Source organism: Falco punctatus (assembly GCF_963210335.1).
Source record: "Falco punctatus genome assembly, chromosome: 7".
NCBI classification, from domain to species: domain Eukaryota; kingdom Metazoa; phylum Chordata; class Aves; order Falconiformes; family Falconidae; genus Falco; species Falco punctatus.
In genome coordinates this window covers 50,132,825-50,157,285 of record NC_137587.1, presented here as the reverse complement: position 1 = coordinate 50,157,285, position 24,461 = coordinate 50,132,825, and the positions used below count along the sequence as shown (strand labels likewise).

General features: G+C 43.1%; 1 protein-coding gene across 2 annotated transcripts in view; it reads right to left on the bottom strand.

Moving 5' to 3' along the window:
* Positions 1-21,774, bottom strand: part of CHRNB4 (cholinergic receptor nicotinic beta 4 subunit) — a 36,179-nt gene extending 14,405 nt beyond the window's left edge. The window contains exons 1-2 of one of the 2 annotated variants that reach the window (XM_080395532.1): positions 11,901-21,774; positions 1,539-11,856 (exon numbers count right to left, since the gene is read on the bottom strand). In XM_080395532.1, coding sequence (XP_080251658.1) covers positions 1,539-1,593 — 55 coding nt within the window. In that variant the 5' untranslated portion in view covers positions 1,594-11,856; positions 11,901-21,774. Of the gene's footprint in view, positions 1-1,538 lie in introns of both variants that reach the window. The other variant, XM_080395531.1, reaches the window with a different exon arrangement.
* Between the last annotated feature and the right edge of the window lie 2,687 nt (positions 21,775-24,461).

The window sequence follows — 24,461 nt, the reverse complement described above, 5'->3', positions numbered from 1 at the left end:
GCCATGCACATTCTGCACTAAGTTTGTTTTCTCTGCAGGAGTATAACCATTAAAAAAAAAAAAAAAATTGTATCCAGATGCTTCCAGTTTCACAGCAGGAGAAACAAAACCACAAACTTTGTTTGCTCCCCTGTGCAGACTTTCCCTTTTACATGGTCTTGTTTAAATACATGAAATGAAATAACTAGTCATCCTGTGTTATGTTGTTTGTTTTCAGTGTAATGACAAATAGGTTGGAGTGATTTCCACAGAACAGAATAAGGAGCAATGTTGACAAATAAAGGCAAGCGCGCTGTTACTGCTGTCTGCATCGCAAAATTTGACATAAGGCATGTTTCCTCTGTTTCCCTGACTTCAGTTATTTTAATGAATAATAGCATTTGTTATAGAAATAATATATTGTAGCATATGTTGTCATTTTTATTCTTTGCTCTCTCACAAATAACTTACGTGGACAGTGGTAACATACAAATTCCCATCTGTAGTTAGTAAAAAGCAAGTGAGAAGCAGCAATAAGACAATCCCATTATCTTCTCTGAAATTACTTCATGATGTTGTTACTTCTCAGCATACTCTTGAGTAAAAAAAATTATGTAACCTCTTAAAGCAATGCATGATAATTTGGAGCACTTATTGTTCCAATGGAAGTAGTGGTGAATTTACAGTATTTTAAAGACAGTTTTAATTTCTACACTGTAATTAATGCAAATAAAAAGGAAACACTAATGGGTTTAAGAGTGTGTAATCTAGGAATCTAAAGTAGGCCCTCACTCTTCGTTTGTTACAAAGCAGATGTTTTCTAAAGTTGCCTTTCAGTGATGGAAGAAACAGAACAGCTGTGGGGTGAGTAGGTAATTGTGGGAAAGATGTGATTTTTGTCTCGGTTCAATTTCAGCCAGTTCCACTCTGAACACTTCTGTGGAGTCTCCCTGTGGGAAGAAGCTCCCACGGTAAATACACTATTTCGTGCTGCTGCCGGGCTGTACGTGTTGGTATAAAACACATGCAAGAAATTGTGGTGGACGAAAGAAAATGTTCTTGATGTACCTTTCTGCTTTTTTAGCATATAATTACATATTTCAACTTAATTAAAACTATTCACATACTAATCAAACAAAATAAATAAACTTGATCCAATAATTATAGAGGGATGAGATCTGTCTTATTTATGATTCACATCATGGTTCATTTTTTTGTTGTTGTTTTTTCACTCTCAGCACAATACCTGCATTTCCCATCACAGATGATCCTGAGAGCATCTAAAGGGGTATTGTTTAGTGATTATCATTGTCATCTCCTACTGTTCTGCCATTTTACGTCCAACTTACTGTCTGCCCATATCCATCCTAGTGGATTTGCTGATACCAAACGAGCCAGAAACAACACTGAAATTATCAATTTCATGCATCCTCTGAAAGTCTGCAGCCTGCTGAGGCGATAGTTACAAATCGCCCGAGAGCTTCTATCACAGTCCTGCCTCCTAGCCCCAAAAGCTATTGCTGTCCTGCAAGCTGTATCTGAAAGAAAAGATCACTTACCGTTCAGATAGAAGGAGCCCACTACAAAGAGAAAGAGGGTGTACGTATTCCTCATGGCAGTAACGGGGAGAGGAGGATTACTGCTCTTCCGTTAATGCAGCTGGCACTAGGCTCTGTTGTCAGGGGTGCACAAGGAAGAGATGGAAATGCAAACCTGAATCTTGGAGGCATTACATGCCTGGAAAGAGACAGACAGTAGGACCTGGCAGAAGCATTCTGCAAAGTGGAGTTTTCGTGAGCGTAGTGGTCCCTCCCCCTTTGCAGCTGTTTAAAGAGCTTTGTGAAGAGGGAAAAGCACATAAGAAGAGGGAACATAATGTGATCACGTTGAATAAAAGGAAAGGAAAGAGCAAGCTAAGGAACATGATCTGCAAAACACAACTGCTTAATTCTTGCTACTAGGTAACGTTTAGAAGGCTTTCTATTAAGTGGACTAATAAGTGCAGTGGGTGGGAATAGCTGTGTGGAAAGAGCTGGATATAACCTTGTGCCGTAAGACCTATTAGTGAAAGATGTGTCAATAAATTATAGCCCTAGCAGCGGGTAACATTCTGTGTCAAAAGTAGATTGTCTACTGCCAAGCCTTTTTCACTCCAAGGCACGCACATGTGATCTCTCTAAACTAGAACTCCAAAAGCCTTTTTGGGAGCAGCAGGAGAGGAACAGAGAATTAGTTGCATTAGCATTTGACAGGATTTTTGAAAGAAAGCTAAAGCAACCTGTTGAGAAGCAGCAATAGCTATAAAGACACTCCAGAGAGCTTTAGAGAAATTCTATGGATGTCATCTTTTACAGCTGAAGGGTTCAGCAGAATACAGCATGTCATGTATCTTGGGTTGTGCTACGGGAAGATTTGTGTAGAAGGAAGGGGAAAGAAGATCTTATATGTCCTTTGCAAGCCCTGTAAGACAGGCTGAAGTCCCTGGATAGAAGAAAAGGTGCTAATTTTCTAAATACTGTTTTATCTCCGTGTTGAGGTTCCTTTCTGCTTCAGCTGGCCACAGGATGAAGTTCTGCTGGTCTCATCTCCCAACAGTCTAACACCATTCGCTGGGACGCAGGTGTTCCTGGTTTACCAGCATAACATACCAGACCTCTGCATCTAGTGCGCTTGCTGCCTGGCTGGGGTGGTTTGGAGAAGGTCACCTACTGCTGGTTTTAGGCAAGCTGTCAGTGTAACGCTGGACAACTCATTGCCTTCTCCCTAAACATTTTGGCCACCTTCTTTTTTCACGAAATAGGCCAGTATGTTATAACTTTGTTGTCTTTCAAGGAGCTGCCATCAGAAGTAGCCCAATACATAAAGAGACTCTTCTAAAATTTTTGGTAATTCTACTATCTGCAATCTATGTAACTCCTCTAAACAGTGGTGCTTTTCCGTTTGTCTCACTGAATCCATCCTCTTACCCTAAAGAAATGAGCCAAAAAGTAATAGACTTCGGCTTGGATAAAGCAAACTGTTACAACTCAGCCTTGATGTAGTGACTTGTGCAATTGCCTTCCCTTAATCTGAAAACTCAAGGTATGTCAACTATGCCATAACCTCCGCTGAGGATTCCCTGTTGTTCTTTAAAAAGCTCACAGCCTTCTACCATGAGAAGGATGGCTTGTCCTTTCTCACCTTCCTTCACCTGCCATCTCAAACAATTTCTTTTAATATATGTTTAACACCCTCAGTTATAATCTCTCAGGTTTTTTTTAACTTTAAAAAGTATAGAACTTTAATCTCTTATAACTACTAACCTTACATATATATATATATATATATACACACAGACACACACGTGATCACTTTATTCAGAGGTGGATTTATTGCATATTAAGGCTATTCAAATATCTTAGATGGTAAAAAGTTCTGTGGACTATCTAGGAATTGATGGTTGATGATTACTGTATACTCAAACAATTGTTACAACACCCTGTTGCCTTATTGTTAGCCGCTCTGACATAAATGTGCTGTTTTTCTTGCTGATCTAAATGATTATGTCCAGCCTGGTATCAGAGATCCCCTGTGCTAGCTCCTGCCTGTTATTTTAAGTCTGGGGGTTTTGTGCTTTCATCACTTTGTTTTCTCTCTTATTTGCTCTTTGTTAGTTGGAATTGATTTAAATTTGGGTTGTTCAGCCTGGAGAAGAGAAGGCTCCTGGGAGACCTTAATGTGGCCTTTCAATACATAAAGGGTTTTAAACTTACAAGAAAGATGGGGACAAATTTTTAAATAGGGCCCGTAGTGATAGGACAAGGGATAATGGTTTTAAATTAGAAGAGCATATATCCAGACTATATATAAGGAAGACATTTTTTACAATGAGGTGGTGGCACACTGGAACAGGTTGCCCAGAGAGGCTGTGGATGCTCCATTCCCGGAAAGTCAGGTTCGACGGGGCTCTGAGCAACCTGATCTAGTTGTAGATATCCCTGCTTATTGCAGGACAGTTAGGCTAGATGGCCTTTAAAGGTCCATTCAAATTCAAACTATTCTATGATTCTAAATCTGAGCTAAAATTCTTACCTCAAAATAATGTGGCAGTTAAGGGGGAGGAGAATGGTTTCTTGAGACAAACGGAACAGTCATTGTGGGGACATCTACTTGGATGAAAACAGCCAGTGCAATCCTAGCGAGTACCTGTGAACAGACAAACTGCATGAAAATATAACGCTATTTCTTTGTTTCCTCCAGAATTTAATCAACAGCATGTAGAAATGGAGCTTTCCCACAGAAAATTACCCTCTTCTAACAGTCACCAACTCTAGGAGGTGTGTCCCAAGCAAAGTGCTTCTGCTGAGCCCTCCACTTCTTGCTACAGTGTGCTTGGCTGGTACCTTGTCAGAAGCGTGTATGGTCAGAGACCTTCTTACACACTTGAGCCTGCTGGGCAGGGTTGTCTGTCGTAATGTAGGGGAAGTTGCTCTCAAGGAGCTCTGCCTTCAGTTACTAAGGGTCTACGTTTGAGCAAAGGACCGGTCTGCTGGGGAAGAAAGACTGCATCTGTTTCTCAGTTTTTACTTTCTGATATCTGACCTATTTCTCCTCAAAGGCAAATATTCCATCCGCCAACCCAGCCTCTGTGCTTTTGCAGCGGGTACAGGAGTAACAGGTACATGAGCCTTGAGGTCTGCATTTGTACCACCTACGCTGCTTGATGCCTTAGAGTTGAGTAGCAGCTCAAGGAGTAACAAAACAAATTGGCATCGCTTCACTGAAGTGGGCCATCACAGAGCCAAAGGGTCACAGACCATTCACTGATTGCACGGGTTTTGCTGCTGAAGCTGAGGTGCGCAGGCAGAATTACCATAGCTGGTTTTCCTCTCTCTGGCCATATTCCTTCCTTTGCCATTCACTTGTGTTCATTCATTTTGACAGATCACTGAAGGTATTCCTTGATCACTTGAGCTATGCGATCATTTTCCCCACAGTGATGCTGCAGGATTCCATTTGTTCATTAAGTTTAGATCCTGAAATGCAAAGCTTACTTAGTAGAACTTAGCGTGTGTGATATTCCAGGTTTGCATGTTAATGCATCGTGCAAGCATGGGAATAGCGTGGCAGAGCCATCCACTGCGCTGGCTGGGGGTTTGTTCCTGGTACTGTAATGCTTTGCATGCCTTAGGGTGTCAGGGCTCTTAGATGCATAGGAAATGCAAGATGTCCAAGTGCCCAGGAAAACTGGCAGTCCCCTTTCGTGGATTTTTTATGGTGTTTTCAAGCTGCTGCTTGCATTAGGAAAGAACCAGTCAGAAGTGCTGGAGCTTCCAAAGTGGAAGCAACCTGGGGTGCAGCTGGGCTCCTTAATGAGACAGGTTGCAAAAATAAATGCTTCCAGGTGGAAAGCCACAATTAGTTTCCAGTAGTTGTGACACTGAAATGAAGTTCAGTGCTGAGCTCACGGCTAAACTGAATTGATAAGGTACTTCAGCTTGTTAAATACTGGCCTCACAGAACACACAGGACTCACATTGTTGCACTAGCAGAACAGCTGTCACTTTCTGGTTGCAAATTGCTGCAGTAAATGTCAACGAATGGCAAATTTTGTTTTTCTAGCACCTCAGGTGTGAGTGAACTTCAGTGGTTCAGTGGTATCTGCCACGGTCCTGGCTCAGCCCAGCAGCAGCCAGGCATACTTTGCTCTCTGGTTGGTTGAAACATGGACCTTCTTGCAAGTAACTTCTGCAAATATCCAGCGTGGCTCCCTGCAGGCAAAATCATAGTTTTCCTTACTCACCGCAGTCTAAATGAGCTCATTAAAACAGCTGTGCTAACATTCTGCAGTCCTGGATTTGTTTTCCCTTACCCATGCATTTACAGTCCCATTAGGGAGGTGCGATACCTCAGCCATCCTGGTGCTAATGTTTTTGGGTTAAGCTGTCCTGCTGCAGCTTCATTGACCAGTTCTGGAGTTTGTGCAGATGGGAAGTCTGCAAGCCAAAACAAACCTGCGGCACTGTAGTTCCCAGCTGGATGAGCCCAGCTAGGTCCTCACACAAAACAGCTGTTGGTAGAAATCAGTGGGAAGGGCAAGGGTATATGGGATATTTAGTCTGTTGTAATCTAAAGCTTTAGAATTTAGCAAGCTTTTTTGGATTAGTAGATGTTTTACATCGAAGAACTGGTTTTCACCCAGAGGCTTGCTCTACAGTGATGAGCCATGTCTATTTGGGTAATTATGTCTTAAAGTCCATCTTCTACAGCACTTCTGTAATTGAATTTGCCTTGCCAAATGGGCTCTAACCAATATGTACAGGTATTTGTAATCAGATGTCTTCAGGCAAGGTATACCACCATCACACTTCTGCAAATGACAGTGGGAAACAGAGATGTGGATGCTACCAGATGATCAGGTAAATAACAGTCCTTGAAGTTTTCAAACGATGATACCGTGTGTTGGTGCCTGATATGTCATCACATTAGAATCTTCTCCAAACCCACAAAATGTTCCAGAAAATTGCCACTAATAGCACTGTGACAATGTGTACAAATGAGTTGGTAACAACGGATGCGATTCCAGTTTTCATTGTCAAAATTTGAATGATTATGGATCAATGGAAAGCCACCTTTCTGCTCTGGAATATGTCTAATGGCAGACACAGTCACTCCTGGAAAAAAATTTCCTTTTCTGGTTAATTTCTGAAATTTGTCATCCTGTTTTGTGAGCTGGCAGGTGTGTTATGTTTGTAGAATTTTTAAGGCAGTAATATTAAAGCCTCTAACACTCACTGATTATCATCAGCATCTTTAACCTCCAAAATGCACAAGTGTAACGATCCAGAGAGTTCTTCAAAGCACCGCAGAAGCAGCAGCTGGGAGTAGTTACGCTGTTTTGGAGCTGATGCTTTTATATTTATCAGTTTCTTTCTCTTCCTCTTACATGCTTTAAGATTTGTGGCAGAGCAACCTGTTGACTACCCAATATCTAACTGGCAAACAGTTGTATTTTCTTTGAAAATAGTGTAAATGAAGTCATAGCCATTTTTGCAATGCCTCATTTTGTATGAAATTAATAAAAAGGGGCTAAATATGTACATGTTTAAGAACACATCTTTGCCAATGCCAGTGTGTTCCTATATGCAGCATAAGCATTTTTTGTGTGCTCTTACTTTAAAGTAAAAAGTAAAAAAGAAGTAAAAAAAATCAAATGTAAATTCCAGGAGTAGAAAGATCTATTTTTTATATTTATCTATGTTGGCACATTTTTCTGACTAAGAAACTGTGCTGCCTACCAAATCACTGTTATTGTTACCCAGTTTCCAGTTTTGCTGTAACACTGGTGTGTTACATCCTTGGTAAAGGTCCAGTCTTAAGTTTTTAGTATTTACAATGTGTATTCCAGACTCAGTAGAATTGTCCCTTGTAATCCTGATCACTTTATGTTGCTTTATCAAACTAAACGTAAGAGTCGGTTGTTAACGATTTATTTTCGGCTTTTTTGGAAAAAACCTTTCTACCGAAACATCTGGAACATCCTATAGCAAAATCCTACAGCAAAGAATAGTTTACTAGGGGTGCCAAAAATTGCAAAGCGTGTAACATTCCTGTGAAACAAAACATGACTATCCTAAGAGTAAAGATAGTAAAGCCTGTGCTAAGGCAAATACACATTCAACTATGCAGATTGACATTTTAATAGCATTTACTACTACTGTGCTTTCTGCAGTAATTGGTAAGCTATTGAGAAAAGTTCTACTGTCTACTCAGAGTAGATGCTATGAATAAATCACACATGATATTTGCAAGCTGTATGTGGAATTTAATGTTGCAGGCCCAGACATGCAGACCTTGCTCAGACTGTAGTGTGATGTGAGGTTTGTCTATGAGGTTGGCCAATTTTGTACCGGACAGAGTTGTATTAGAAGGATCACTGAATTTTTGGCAGTAAAATGATTTTTCTTTTCCAGATGCCTCTATATACTGCAGGATGCTAATAGCAATGGGTAAGTTCCTTGTGCATACATGGTCATCTGGGAAACACAGAACTGCTGTGGTGCAGCACACGCGACTGCAAAATAGTGAAGAGTTGTGCTCGATTTCTGACTTTCGCTCTTGACCGAGGCAGACCTGCACACTGCTGCCTCCGTCCTTGCTTTCACTGTGCGGTGCCCATGCCGGGGTGGTGATGGCTGTTTTGTACGCGGGGGTTCACAGGATGGGCCATTGGCATGTGTGGGCTATTCTTCTGTTACTGAGATCACTTGTCTGCCAGAAAAAAACCAACCCCACAACTGTTTGTAGCCGAGTCCAAAAGTTTCTCTCTCACACTTAGGATGGAGGCAGTCAGACCATCTGTATCTGCACATCCCTTCGAGTGGCGGAGCAGAAGAATGGAGGGCAATTGTACTGTTTGAGACCAACCTTTTTGTTAGGAACTGCTGCATTTCAAAATGAGGAATTTGAAAAGTGCAGAGAAAAAGAGGACTTTAGGATATACAACTGAGAGCCAGAAGACATGGGCTTTGCTCTCAGCTCTACCATGAGTCTCCAGGGCTGCGTTTAGATAAGTACCATCCCCTACCAAAGAGGCTTTTGCTTGTTCCTCAACAAGCAAATGGAACAGATATAGGTTTTTCTGTTAGGCAGCTAGCCTCGTAACACTGCTCCATCAGGACTCATAATCATTAATATCCTTTAAACTTTGTAATCCTTTTTTTTCTTTTCTTTTTTCTTCTCCTTGAAGACAAAGGTCCAGATGTGGCTAGAGTGATGAATACAGCTTATGCAATAACTGCATTATCACTACCTCAAAGTGAGAATTGTTAAGATCACATTAAGAGTTGGAAGAAACCCATGAAGGATTGGGGACTGGCTGGACTTCCAACTTCCAGTTTTCAGGCTTCTGCAGTTCTAAAGTACCCAGCCTCCCAGTGCAGCACAGGAGGTTGTTCGTGAGATTTCTTTCTTATTTAAATTGCTTTGAAGAGACATAATGGAAAATAAAAATCCGGTTTCAGGTTTAACAACATTCTGCTGGAAGTTGACTTTGTTATGGCTGGTGTCAGAGAGCAGGATCCTTGCCTGGAATCAGCTTTAGCCCAGCGGGAAGCCCAGTCATATGACTCCTGTGGGACCCTCCTGTGTGGAGTTCTTTGGGTTCCCCTAACCTTCTGGTGGTTACACAGAGTAGTGAGAATGACTGTGAAGTCTACACAGACTGACACGAGGGAGCAGAGGTGGCTGCTCTTTCTGTTCCCTGGCAGATGCTGAAACTCTGGAAGTGCAGACAGTGGGTTGGCTCTGAAAAGAATCAAAAGGACAACCCCGGGCAGTCGCCAGTGGAAGTGTGGAAGTTTGAAATAGAAGCTCTATGATCCTGTTGTTGGTAGGACAGAGCTCAATGTTTGCCGTGATTTTAGTTTCAGAGGCCCTGACAAAGCTGGCTTTTGTTTGGAAAGTATTTAACATATAACATGGATGTATTAAACTCTTTAAAAAATTAAGCATGTTAAATATAAAGGAATGTGGCCAGGACAGTTGTACAGGGCATGTGGTTCTGTAAATATGGGAGTGCAAAAAGGATAAAATCTCCAGTGGGAGTGACTTTCCTCAAGGTCACTTAAAAGGCATTTGGATACAAGTCAGGGCTGTTCCTGCTGTCATGCTGAGCGGGATGGAACTGAAAACCCTGGAGGAAAAGGTCTCACAGGTGCAGATGCAGGCACAGCCTTAATTTTTGCCTAGACGGAGGCTCCAAATGGAATAGTTTTGATCTGGCGCTTTTATATCCGCTTAGCTTGGGAAGCAGCGGGCAGTGGGAAACTTGCAAGCCCAGAAGCCTGCTACCAGTGCCAGGAGTCTGGTACCAGTGCAGCCAGCTGGGACACAGGAACTCCATCTTGGGTGGAGAAGGTCGTGGTGCTGGGGCTGAAGTGGAAATCCAGGCGGTATCTTGTCCTAGTGATGCTGCCATCAAGGAGTGCGTGGCAGCAGGGGATGCTACCAGTCACCGTGACATCGAGCACAGACCTGGCAGTCAGGAAAACAGACTCACAAATGGTTTCATGCCAGTGCTGTAGCCACAAAATGATCTGTAGCAAATCTAGTGGATCTGCTACTATTAAACCTAGACTTCTGCTCCTGCTCTGCATTTGGGTTTGAGGGGAGGTCACATATTCTCCATATGGGTCGCTGGGCAGCATGTCACTAAGAAAGCCTTCTGGAGGTTTTTTTGGTCACCTGTCTCTGGCAGGTTGTGTGTGAAGCAGCATTTGTGTCTGTTCTTAACAATTCTTTAAAACTCCTTGTCATGACTTGGCCCCGCTAATAAAAATGGTGAGGTGTAAACAGGGAACAGCAGATGGCAACCAAGAGCTTGACGTCTAGTACAGCGTGCAGTAACGATGATAAAGGAAAACGGCAGGATAATGAAGTAATTTCCCGTTGTTGGACTTGCAAATTTGCACATCAAGTAACAAAAAGTTGTATAGATCCATATGCTTGACAACCTGGGGTTTTTTTCTGATCATATCACTCGATCCAGTAAAAGATGCTGTTACCTCCTGCAAACCTTGCCCCGTGTAGAATTTGTGAACCTTTCTCAAACTTGTAACCACTAGCGTTGCCTTTGCCCTACCTTCAGCTGTGATCTACTAGGAAACACTAAAAGAATAAGAAACTGTTTAGGAAAACACTGTAAATTACATCGTATATTCATTTTTTTCCAAGCTGAAAATAGAATTCCCTAGTTTGCTAGACAATAACCTATTATCTCAGTATTACACATCAGTATATATTTAATGGAGGAATATGAGCATCTAAAGATAGGCACTTTATTGGATTTTTTGTAATATAGAGCAATAATCCAAACCTGAATTTTGATTTTTAAGTACATGAATCTTTTGAAGCTCCATCGGTGTCCTAAGTTAAGTTATTTTTCTTTCGCCTTACCCAACATGCCACAGCAAAAACATTTGTTATTTCCAAGTCAAAGGAAGCAGTTCCTTCTGTCTCTTCAGATTTGGTTTCTGTAAGCTTCTTTAATGCCTCCGGTTCTATCATCTGCACTGTGTGGAAAGCAGTAATGTGTGCTGACATCATCTGACTGCCCTGAAGAAAAAATATGTTGCATATCACCATGGAAAGGGAGAAATTTATCTATAATTTAGGACAATAATGGGGTTTAATTCGCAAAGTCTCATAGCATCTCACATACTGACAGAGTCTACTGTCATTAGCAATGTCTTGGGATTCTGTTGTGTGGATGTAATCAGTTATGACTGAAGGGAAATCGTTAGGAGGGCCTCAGTTTTGTAACCACGTCTGAGGTTTATTCTCCTTTGTGGCAGTTGTGCTTATGAGAACTCAGGAGCTGTTTGTTTTTCCAAGCAAGAAACCCCCCACCAATGATTGACATTTCATGGGTGGGTGGGTGTGTATTGAGGTGCTGACACTGAACAACAGGCAAGGTCCTCCTCTCCAGCAGCCAGCCACTGTGACAGCCCGGGTTGATCCGGTGGGCTTTTGGGGGCTATTTGCAGTTCCTTAACCAGCCAGGCCAGCGTGGCTGCCCTGCCTGCAGCACCACTGCACCGCTGCACTGGCCATGGGATGCCCTGCCTGCAGCACCGCTGCACCGCTGCACTGGCCATGGGATACCCTGCCTGCAGCACCTCTGCACCGCTGCACTGGCCATGGGATGCCCTGCCTGCAGCACACCGCTGCACCGCTGCAATGGCCATGGGATACCCTGCCTGCAGCACCGCTGCACTGCTGCAATGGCCATGGGATACCCTGCCTGCAGCACACCGCTGCAATGGCCATGGGATGCCCTGCCTGCAGCACACTGCTGCACCGCTGCAATGGCCATGGGATGCCCTGCCTGCAGCACCGCTGCACTGCTGCAATGGCCATGGGATGCCCTGCCTGCAGCACACTGTTGCAGTGGCCGTGGGATGCCCTGCCTGCAGCACACCGCTGCAATGGCTGTGGGTTGCCACTGACTCCCCATTTTCAGGCCCATGTGGTTCCCTAGAGCTCTCTGGAGGACCTCTATCCAGCAGCATCTGTGACCTTACCTTTACCTTCCACGTGCACTTATTGTATCTGTGGTTTTTTCCCAGCAGGTAGTCAGCATGGCCCTGTGCGCTGATGCTGCTGTATGGGTGCTGTGTGTATCCAGAGGAAGGGTGCTGGCGCTGGGGTTCAGCGTGGATCAGCTTAATATGGCCCTCAGAACACCCACCCAGTTCAGATCCATCTGCTGAACCCCCAGAGCAGGACAGGGTGCTGCCTCCTGGTGTACTGCGGAGACCTCTGTCCTGCAGCTGTGCTCTTCTCCTCCATTCACCACTGCTGTAGGAGTACCAGGAGGGCAGCTTTTCCCACCAGTTGTGTAGTTTCCCTTCACTCTAGGATATTTTTCAGGTTGTAGACTGTGGGATTTGTGGTAGGAACTGCTCTTTATTTTGATACTGTGTATCTGTTCGTTGTATTTAATACATTTCACATGCATGTCTGGTTACTGGCTTTGCTGTGCTATATCCAATAATGGCACTACGAAGCTTTTAAAAGTGCTGTAGAGCGGTGGATGTTGTGCTTAGGCTTGATTACAAAACAGCCATATGTGTTTGGGAACAGGCCATCTCTTCCCTGCTGCCAGTGCCTTGTGCAAGCTGAGTAAGTAACAACATGCTTTGATTAGGCTTTTTAGTCCTGAAAAGCAGAGCTGTGTAAACCCAGGATGGCTGTTTCAGGGGCCTTGTTGCAAGGCTCCTGCCTCCACCTTTCATCATCCAGTTTAGAGCTAATGGTACCTTGAAGCTAATGAAGCCTTGGCTTCATTAACCAACACAGCATCTTTCGCTCTACAGCTTTTCCTTGTACAGACCTGATGGCTCCCTGTTTAATACTCACATAGCACATCTGAGTCAGATATCAACCTACTTTGCTAGGCACTTGAAGTACCACTATGTAGGGGAACGAAGACAGTGGGTTGATTGACATTGATAATATGCAGCTGTGGCCTTGCTTTGATGATGTGCAGCTGTGAGCCTGCAGCAAAGTGGTTAAATAGCTCTGAGGAGTGGGGGAGGAAAACCTGGATGAAGCAGAGCCAAGAAGGAGTGTGGTTTGCTCTCTGGAGGATGGAGGGACAGGGTGGGCTGTGGAGTTTGACCAATGGTAAAGCTTTTTGCTGCTTGCTACTTTGTGTTGTGTTATTTCCTGACTGCCGTAACTCAGTTGCAGCACCACTAGTCCTGTTTTATAGGTCAGGAAAAAAAGTAAACTGACAGAATAAACTTTAGACCAATTGTGTGAGAAATTGGTGGTAAAATGAGGATTAGAATCTAGTTATCGGTTCTTAAAAATTCAGTCACATTTCTGTGCTGCTTCCTTAGAGGGTGGGATGGATTTATATCACATCCAAGCCTTCCTAGTATTTAAGAGATGAGCTGCTTTGACTTCTTCCTCAATCCTAGCAGAGGGCTGGGTCTAGTTTCAGAATAGTATTCCAATAAATAGATGACAGGTTTGCTACCCACTGCGTGCTGTTTGCTGTAGAGTTCAGTATGTTAATACACAGCAGATGGAATTACCTATGTTCTTGGTTCCTGTATGTGTTAATGTAGGCACAGAAAGATTCACTCTGTAAGAATTTAACAATTATGTACTCATGTGACATCTGTAGATATGTAGACTAAAAACAGAACGCATCATCTAGTGTCCTCCCTACTACAGACCACAGGATTCTTACCTCTCACGCATAACTTCAGGTTAATCTAGAATATAATTTTAAAACTTCCACAGTTTTTAACATCTTGACTTCAGATGATGAAGAATAACTCTATCCCTAGGTAGCAAGGTTTGACAGTTAATTAAATCGTTTGAAGTTTGCACCTTGTTTCTATGTTTTAGCCACTCTGTGTCTTTATGTCCTTGTCAAAGGTCTATTTGCACTCTGAAATCTCCCTTATTAGCTAAGTTTTAGACTCTAGCTTCATTTTGCATAAGCAAAATAGATTAGTTCGCTTGGTGTCTCATTTATAAAGCAGGTTCTTTTCCCAGGCCATAAATCATTCTCATAGCTCTTTCTGTAATTTGTCAAGCTGCTCACAGCTCTGATGTCCACAGTGTTGGGTCTTGGTCTCACTCAGTGGATTGCTTCCTTCTGGATTTTATTTGATCCTTGCTTGCTTATTAAAGCATCACCTTTGTTCTTTCGGTTACTGGCTCATAACGCTGCCTTTCTGTCCCGGGATGTCTTCAGCTAGCATGGCTATAGCATAGCTCATGTTATACAACATATAAGACAATATATTGCCTCTAGTTTCAGAAACCATGTTTCTATTGAAGAGATAATGTATCTGGTTGAATAGGTGAAACCTTTGACTCAGTGAGCAACAGATCTGACTCACTGGGTCATTTATTTGCTTGGTAAGTAGTACAAATAAGGTAATTAACAAAGTATCTGGCTTAGTATGTGACCTGGGGTTTTTTGTATCCTAAATAATTAACTTGTGTATGTGAGTGAGAGTCCTCTCTAGCTGTCCATAAAATCTCTGACAGATTGGTTTTGTGACATGTCTATCTCAGTGTGTGGTCAAAAACAATAGTTTCCCTGTTGTCACATACCATACAGCAGCAGTCCCTCTGGATGCGAACATGAGCTAAATATAAACATGTGATACATTTGCTTGTCAGTAAAGGTGCTATATTTTTAGAATTCAACTGGAACCTTACAATTTCTTATACGTAACTGAGTTTCCAGAGACAACTATGTCTTGGATAGCCAAAAATCTATTCTGAGTTCTACCCAGTGCAATCTACATTTCCATCTGCTCGTTTTTTGTGGCAGTCTAAAGTGTGCCAGCGTGCAAGAGAACAAAAGCAATCCCATTTTCACTAGGCTCAACCAGTGTCTGCGATTTGCTTTGTACTGTCCCATTTGAGGCGGTAGGAGTAATCAATTTAGCGGGATTGGCACGAAAACAGACAGATAGGGCTAGATCAATGCTGAACTCATTTCTTGAGGATTTTTCTTGCTGAAAACTTAAAAAAAAATACTTTGTCATCATTCCAGACAAAATGCTTTGATTTTGTATATGTTGTAAACATCCCAGTCACAGAACTGGAGATGTTCTGAGGTGGAATGCTTCCAGTCTCTGACTGCCACTGCTTGGCTTTCCCAGAGCTTCTAAAGTATTTGTATTCCTTTCTTTCCAGTTCCTCTACTTCAAATGGCCATTTCCCGATACCGGGAGCAGGAGACCTGCCTGGTGTGAAGCACTTGCAGCCACTGGAAATTCACAGTGGAGGTGGGTATTTCTGCCTGCCCCTGCCTTGTTTCCTACAGATGTGCCCTGACTGGTCGTGACTGGTTGTTCTACCTAAATACCATTTTGTTAAGGTTTCAGTTACTTCAAAACACGATTAATTTTTGTAACAACTGTCTGTGGGAGGCTGTTTTCACCTGGAGACAGTTGTTGAATGTGGGCAGCTGAGAGAAGGGTGAAACCTTTGCCATTCGAGCTGTGGTTTGTCCAGAGAACCACATTCATCCTCCCAGTTCTTGGTGATGTGAATTCCTTTAATCCTTGCACTTTTAGAAGATGATGTGCTTGGGCTGCTGTCATTGAAACAGAGTTAAGCAGTCTTAGAACTTGAAATGAAAGCAGCTGGAAGTCAAGGTGCTGGAAAACAGTTTCTCCACAGACCAGTTACACTGGCTGAGAAAGGAGGAAAAACTTCCCAGTGCGCTTAGGATTGTTTCTTTATAAAGGCTAGATGTGTCAGGACAAAGAATTTAAAATGGCTTCAACATAAATGTTTTAAAAAGAAAATGGAGCAAGGGGCAGCTTAATCTGAATTTTATCAACCATTTTATGTACAGGAATTTTAAGCACCCCCTAAAGAATACTTTTGTTATAGTTGAAATTGAAATAACTAGAGTCCGAAATAAATTCACTAAGTATTTATTAAGGCAGGAAAGCAAAAACAGCACTGGGCATCCGGGGAGTCACAGCTCCATCCAGGCTCACAAATTCCGACAAGTAACACAGCCCTTTTATTCTCAACTTCAAGGCTGGTTTAAGCAAACAGTTATGCTCTCAGTCCCGTAGCAAGAAGCTGTATATTGCAAAACTAAACTATTTTTACACTAAACTCTAGATGAAGACAAAGGTTGTCATAGTAACGTGAGATTATGGTTTAACATTGGCCTTGAGAAAGCACATCTCCAATCTCATGGTTAACAGTTAACTCTTTTCTCGCCAGACAAAACATTCTCAAATCTGTTGCAGCAAGATCATTCCTTTTGTTAAAAACCCCTTTGATCAGCAAATTACCCTTAGTTACTTATTACACTTTGATGTCAGTAAAGACATACATGCTGTAGAGAATCATGGTGCTGTGCTGTTGACTTAACACTAGCTATTTTCTTCTCCGTTTTTTGGTATTAGAGGAGAGAAGTCTTCTTTAATTAGTGATCGGTTGCAGTGAGTTTCAACACACTGACTGATGGATGTGATGTGTGGCTCCCTTTTACATGGGGGGAAAGGGTAGAGGGTGCCTGGTGTAGCTGCACCCCTCGATGGTAAACACTCGCTCCCCAGGCCCGCGGCGCTGGAGGGGCAAAGCTCTCAAAGGCCATGCTGTAAGGCTCGGCGTGGCCTGCTAATGTGAAGGAGGGGTGTAAAGCAGGTGAAAGTGTGTGCTTAGTTGGGGAATTATTTTTTTTTGACATGACAAACATGAATGCATCTTTTTCCCTATTGAAACTGGATTTTGAGATTTGCAGAGAAAAAAGAAGGAAATGTGTTCTTTTTCTCAGTTAAAAGGCAGACATGTTTTTGACTGAATCGGATATCTTTTGTAAAACTTGCCATTTTGCTAAAGATGTCATGCTCAGTCAGAAAAGTGGCTGCTGTTTATTGCTCGGTGTAAATACCTTGTCTGTGCATGAGTGCTACCCAGGGGTCGGGGGGTCGGTCCTTTCTGAGTGTGTGTCTGCCCCAGTGGCAGCCTGAGGAGGATGTCCTGGGTTGTGAGGAAAAAAAACCCTGGGGTTTTAAAACAGGATAAGACTTCATGTTTGTGTTTGCTACTTTAAAGGATTTAAATTTAATACTTCCTGTATTAAATTCAACTCCTTTGTAGACTGGAAGGTTAAGGAACAAGGTGCAAGTGAAACGATTACTGCAAGGAATCAGGAGCAAGGTGGCACAGGACTTCTGTTCTGGTTATTTAAAACTGGTTTGGCCTTTTTGCACTTGTTTTTTTCTACTTTAACTGAATAATTTGTGTTTTGGAGAGAAGAAGCATAAATGGTGTTAAAGTTTCATCATCACCCTTCAATTTAAGATGTGAGAATGACAAAGAGGCCAAAGGCCTTTCATAGCGCCTTAGCAATGTCAAGGGAAGCTAGCCTTGATAAAGTGTATATTTCTAAATTTTCTAAACCTTCTTTCAGATTAATCCCTTTGGCTTTGCTTAATTCTCACAAGAAAAAGCTCTTTTTTGATATGTAAAATTTATAATCCATTTATAATCAAACTGTTCTGTGTTTGCTTGAGACCAGTTCTTTCTGGCGGTCGGGCTACCAGCATTGGGATCAGGGAGGCTGTAGGAAGTGACTGGCACAGGAGAGCAGGAATGTGTGGACTTAAAAAGATACGAGTACCTGTGTTGGGAATGGAATTTGGACTTTCAAGCCAACAGAACTTCCTCTCTGCTCTCAAAGCAGAGCTACAGGCCTTTGTCAGCTGGAGCCGAGGCGGAGAGAGGAAGGGAGAAGCTGTTCATTAGCCCAGGGGCTTTAATGAGGTGGCTTTGGCAAACTGGTGTTGTACGGAACAGTGCTCTGCTTGCGGAGGAATCATTCCAAACTGTCTGTGACAAAGACCACAATTTCAGAGAAGAGTGGTCACAAATGAGCATGGAACATTAGCTTGTGATATAGTAGCTTATTTTGGTATCCCCCCAGCCCCACCCCCCACCTTACATTACTCTCCATCTGGCTGACTGAAGTCAATCACTGTGTGGTGGGCATGGAGAAATATCACATTCCCCAGCTCCCCCAAGTTCTGCCTCCGCCAGCTTGTACTCAGGGCTCTCCTGCCTGAGATATTACTTCCCGCTACCCCTCCCATGTCTGCACAGGTTCCTTAGTTAGGGAAGCCTCCAAAGCTGCAGGAGTAGAACTGATCTGAGTGTACACACTGTTAGTATGAGGTGCTGTTCCCTGTTAAACCAAGAGTAATGCTGTCTATATTAAGTTAGGCTCTCCAAAACACAGCTGAACTGAAAATGTCAGTCCAGCCCGTTTGTCCCTGCACTCATGTAGTGCCTGGGCATGGGGCAGCAGGGACTGTGAGCCTGTAGGGAACCGCAGATCTCCCAGGTCTGTTTCTCTTCCTTGTGCTTTGCCAGGCAATTATGATCATCACATTGAGGTTTATGTTGGCTTCAGTGCTCTTTTGCAAATTACCTTTAGGGTGTTTCTTATTACCTTATTATGTGTGCTTGGAAAATACTTCAATTAAAGCAGATTAGTATTTTATTAATACAATTCGTATCTGGGTTGTTTTCAGGCAGCTGCAGTAAGAAGAGATGGAATCTCAGAGGAAATGGTACAGAGGATAAAAGACTCCCAGTTGGAAAGGTTATGTCTGATACATCACTCTGTATTGCAGTTTTCACAAAAGATAGCTTTGAACTAACTAGTAACTGCAAAACATAGAAATACTCTGTGTGTTGCTAATCTGTGAGTGTTTGGGAAGTGCTGGGAGCAATCAGTGCTTTCAGGTACATTTGAAGGGCTGTTTGTGCAGTGGTCAATACTTCTGCAGTATTGTTTCCCCAGGAAGTTATTGACAAAGGAAACCTCGTTATTTTGAGAGGTTTTTAACTGCATGAGGAAGCTGAGGTACAAAGAGGCTCAGGTGCCACCCTGATGGTCTTCTCTGTGCAGGTGCTGTAGCCACCTGCTGGTAGTGGCTGTGCCACTGGGAGCAGTTGGGGAGGTGGAGGTCTGAAAGAGATGTGCCGAGGTTTGCGATTGTGCTGCTCAGCTCTGTAATGCCTACATGTCAGACAGGTGTCTAAGGAGGCAGGTTCCACAAAACCGTAGGCAACCAGCTTGTGAAGACACAAGTGGGGCGCTTTTCTAGGTAAGCAGCTCAGAATGCTGGTTTTGTTCGCTTGCTGGCCAGGCAGGGGACATGGGGTCAGTCTTGGTGGCTAAGCATGGTCAGATGTACGTTCTTAAGTATAGCAGATGTCCAGAGCATGAGTTTGGAAGCAGACTGGAAGGGGACATACAGGCTTCTGTGAACCCGGAGTTAAGGAACTGTGTGATGTAGGCTTGGCACATGGCACGTGGAGGACTTACTACTTGTGTAGTCTTTATTATATGACGCAAATCCAGAGTTGCAGCCTCTGACCTAGGGTGCCTGTTGTACATGTGTTGCACTGAGGCAGGATAGAGCCTTGGCTTCCAGGAGCTGATGACCTGTAAAACAAGATGCCAGGAGCAGAGCAATGGGGATTTAAAACTAGTGAGCCTGACTAGAGGTGATTCAAGCCATCCTGAGCAGCGCTGAGCAGGCGCTGTGTCAGCAGCGCAGAACTTAACAGAGGTGTTGTGTGGAGGCTCTTCACTTCTTACTCAACTGCAGGTCTACAGGTGCTCTAAGGAGGGAAGCTGGTCTCAGAAACTGGTAGCCATCCGAATGAGGAAGGCTGGATTTCACTGTTTATTAAACATCAATGATTTCTTCCCCCTCTGAGGTCAATGATGCTGACTGTGCAACCTCAGATCCTAACCTGTGTACAATCCTCTTATGTCAGGGTCACCTTAATCCAGTGGGGTGAAAAATGCGGGCTGTGAGCCTGCCAACTGGATATTAGGAGTTCTGGCTACTGGGTCGCTATTTATTGCAAGCATTATTGGTTTAAATAACAAATAAATGTGTTTTATTTTTACTTCTATCACCATTTAGAAAACAAATTGGGTCCATCATCAGGTTGCTGAAGGGGAAATTTTCTGATGAATGCAGCATTGCAACAGTTGATTACTTTTTGTAAGGCAAAAGACAAGTAGCCCGTTTTGTGAGATGTGGCTTCAGGGCCAACTGTGTGTTCTGCTAAAAAGATTAGTGTTATTGTACAGCTCACAGGGGCACAGCACTGAACTGCTTTCTGGTGCTTGCATTGCAACTGGCTCCTCGTGTTACGAGCTCTGAGGTGGGGTCATGTCATCTGCTGCTCCTGTTTGTGCACTTTAATTTGGAGAGGTTTTTTTTATCTTGCAGCAATTTAAAAAAATCTAATTAATCTACCTACCATTATAAAGGATGATTACCTGGCTGTGTTTTAGTTAATGCCATCTAAATAAGGGGAAGATGGGAACAGCCAAAAAGTGAGACAGTTCTCAATTTTTTTGATATGTTCAGGAGTTTTGTCTTAGCAGCAGGAAAATAAGCCATTCCTGTAGCTGAATTCAGCAGTGAATAGAGTTGGCTCAGCTGGTTCCTTCACCTTTCGTTAAGAGCATTTGGAGCAAGGCTGAGCCTTACTGAAATCACTGGCGCTTGTTGGCAAGCAACCAGCAGGCAGAGAGGAGAGCCATGGAAAGAAATGGTTTTGCCCAAGACTGAAGTTGCTGTGTCGATCCTCCTCATGACTATTCTTTTTGCATTGATAGTTCAGCAGGTGCTTTGGTTCTGTGGCACAAGCAGAGCATGTTCTGCACACAGAGCTCTGTATCTGAAATTTGGGGTTTTCTAGGTCAGATCCATCCCTCTTTCTTCTCCACACTTTCTCTGTGTGCTTGAACAAGTCACTTGGCTTCTCTGTGCTTCCTCATGGGGAAGCTGAGAGGATAAATGCATTATAAAGCTGGGAAACTGTTAAATGCTGTGTTAATAGGCATCACACACATGTATTTCAATAAACACGCATCAGTAAAAATCTGGCTGTTACAGTGGTTGTATTACACTTCCCAAACTGTGCAAGGAGGTTCTGCTTGTGTTTGCAGAAGGTGGAGCGGTAATGCAAAGTGATACAAAGCCTGGCAGTCGTTTCAGTAGGGGAAGGCTGCTGCAGCGCAGTGGTGATTTACACTTGGCAGGGTCAGCTTTCCTACCCCAGACAAAAAGCCTGGGCCAGGGGATTGGGTTGACCTTACCTGGTTTTAGGAGTGGGTTGAAGGGGGCTACGGTTGCTTCCTCTCTTAGTGAAATTCAGAGCTGTTCAACCAGTTGGATGGTCCAGACCTAAAACTGAAGGGTAAGGAGTTCATAGAAGCAGGGGGGGTTTCCTCTTTCTCTGTGTTTCCCCCTCTTCTTTCCCCTCTGCTCCTTCCACCTGCCTCTTCCCTTTTCCCAGGCTGATGCCTTCATAGGTCCTAAATTCAATCCCCACAGATAACACAGTGAGGGCATTGCTGTATTATATTGCTAAATTAGCCCTATTTGTTCTTTTTCAGTGTCTCGTATGACAAATTAAAGTAAAACATTTCAAAAATAAAGAAGTAAATCTACCAGAATTACCAAATAATTCATGAGCCCATAACAACTAAGAGTTTGCATTTTATTATGGATTCCATGTGGTGCCCCTTTTCCATGACAACTTAATGTGAACTATACCTATTCAGCTTGATTCACGTGCCAGTCCAAGCTTCCCTCACCCAGGATATTCAGTTGCTGTAGGAGTACTTCTAAAAATTGCTCTGGTGGTGTCTGCTTCAGGCTCTGTTTATGCAAAAGGCATTTTCTTTAGCCCAAAAGGAGTGACTTACAACAGCTGGAACATCAAAACTAAGATGCTTTGTATTTCAGGAGAATGAACATCCCAACTCCCAAACCCGCTGAGTTTATTGGAAGTTGGGCAGAAGATCTTGCTGCACGTGTTCTGTCAGTGTGATTGTTTTCTGACTTTTTAACAGAAAATTCAAAAATGTAGGCAGAGGAATAGAATAAAAGAGTGGAATACTGGACAGTATACCTTTCAGTGATGATATTTTTGGATGCCTGCTCTGGTAAAGGCCAATTATTTTGCTCTGAGACTGAGTCAAACTGACAGAAAAGGGGAGAACAAATTCTGGTAAGGTGGAAATACCCAGTGATTTACAGTATGCAGGCCAGGCCAGGTGCATCTATGGATAGAAGCTCCTGAGTCTGACTCTTCATGCAGTCAGCCTCTTAAGTTAATTAACATCTTACTCTATTTGGGCCATAATAATCAACTGACGGCTACGGAAATTCAAAGTGAGGTTCCTTTCTTCTCTTCATCAGACATTTATCAGTTTATTACCACCACAGCTTGATAACAGACTTGTGAGGATTTTGATATTGACCAGTTTCCTAGAGATGCAGAAGTGAAGTGACTTGCCCAAAGGTTGTGCAGCAAGTCAGTGGCTGAGCTGGGAGCATGCTGCCTGTGGCTGCGGTTAAAATCCTGCTTGCTGTCCTGCTTGCTTTCTTGCCTCCTAGAAGGAGCATACAAGCAAGTTCTGTTTTGCATATTGTTGGGTTTGTTCCTGCTGTGATTGGGGAAGAAGATTTTGCATTGCATTGTTGGTGTTCTTTTAGAGCCTTCTGCTGCTCTACAGAGGAAAAAAAAAAAACCAAAACCAAAAAAGAAACCACACCAAACAGAAATTGTGGGGAAAATGCTTTCTGTCACTGCTTTTCATAATGTTGCAGGAGAGGATGATTACTTCTTCCTTGTGGCTTCTAGAGCAGCAGCAGAGACATCATGACCTCCAAACAATACCTAGATATAAACATTTTGGTAAATCTTTTTTTGATTTAAGACCTAGGAAAGGAGGAAGTTTTAGACTGTTCTTTTTTCCTGTGCTTGAAAGGCTCCTCTAACTGGGTACAGTGGGGGCTGTGTTCCTGCTGAGATCACCTTCAAAGCCTATAGCAACAGCGTTTAGTGTCTGAAGTCCCAGGCTGTCTCCTCTGGAGGTAGACCTGCACAAGAAATCTGGGCAAGACTATCATTTGGTTTGTCTAGGTCACTATAAATGATGTTCTGAAGCCTGCCTTGCTGGGTTTGTCAAGGCATCCTGTCTTTATTTTGGGGTCTGATAGAGGCATATGATAAGAGAAACATTTTGGCATGTTGAACAGCCAGGGAGGTCATTCCTGGGGAGTACAGAAAGGTACATGACATTGTTGTGTACTTAGGAGGGCGAGAAGGCTGGGGAAGTCATTTTATTTGTAGTTAGGCAGGCTTTGGCAAGGGCTAGGTAAACAGGAATTATAGCTGAAAATAAAACCAAACCACCCCTTCCCTAGAAGCTTGCCTGGATTCATTTCTGTGCTTCCCGTGGTCTAACAGGACAGTCAAGGAAGCCTTTCTGGGATTGTACGTGCTCTAAACACCACTCCTGTTAGACCCTTCTCTTTCTCCTGCCAGCTGGCACAGCCTTTAAGTCATCACCATGCTATGCTTTGGGCAGAATTATCCCTCATGTAACTTCGCTGATGTAAATTAAAAGATGATTTGAGGTTTCTGGAAATGCATTTTCTATCTAGCCTGCCTGTATTTTTTTTTTCTTCCTCTTGCCTTTGTGCATGACATCACTCAAAACCAGTGTGGTAGTCAGGAGTATTCTGGGACACTGGATTTGTGCAGCGGGTGCCATGGAAAGCACATAGTGCTGGATAGATTGGTTTCTCTAGCTAGTGTGTAAGTTGAGTTCTAGGCTAAATCCTTTTGGATTAGATAAGTGAGAGGAAGAAAGACTATTTCTAGAGGGTATTTTCTTTCCGTGTCCCTGATTTTTGTGTACTTTTGCTCTGAACTGGACTCAGTGCATTTGGCATGTTTAATCTGTTTGATTGATTCCAATTATAAAGATGAAGTAGCATCCAAAAAAAAGGCCAGTTCCTTCAGGATGGGACTTGGCAGTCAGCACAGCACTTTGTCACAGCTCTGCTTGACAGCATGCTGCATGCTATTCATATCTCTTCTTATCTTTCCCAGGTCCTGGCTGGAGGAGAAGCCCTGTAGGCTGGGGTCTGCAGACAGAAATCATGCGGCCCTGGTGTTCCCATTCACATATGTTGTGTCCTGTAACAGCAACAATATCTTTCACACAAATGCTCAGACGTTCCTAAAACCAGCCATCTGGAATACTCAGGCCTTATTCCTTTGTGTTGATGGTTAATGGTGGTCTAAATACCTTGTCTGGTCCAAATATATGTTACTTTTTTTTAATTGTGCTATATCCAGGCTGTCGCGTATTTGAATCTTACATCAACCTGAGAATTATCATGAAAGTCAAACAGATCAAACCTACGCTACTGGAGCAAGTGTGGAGTGAGGCTCAGAATATTCAAAACACTCTTCCCTTCAGACCTGTTGCTCCAGGCGTGCGAAGTCTCTGAAGATGTAGTGGCTGGAGCGTATGCACTATGCTTTTTGAGGTTTTTTGTGGGGAACGGAACAGTCTTGATTTAGATAAGAGATGAGGCAAGTGGATG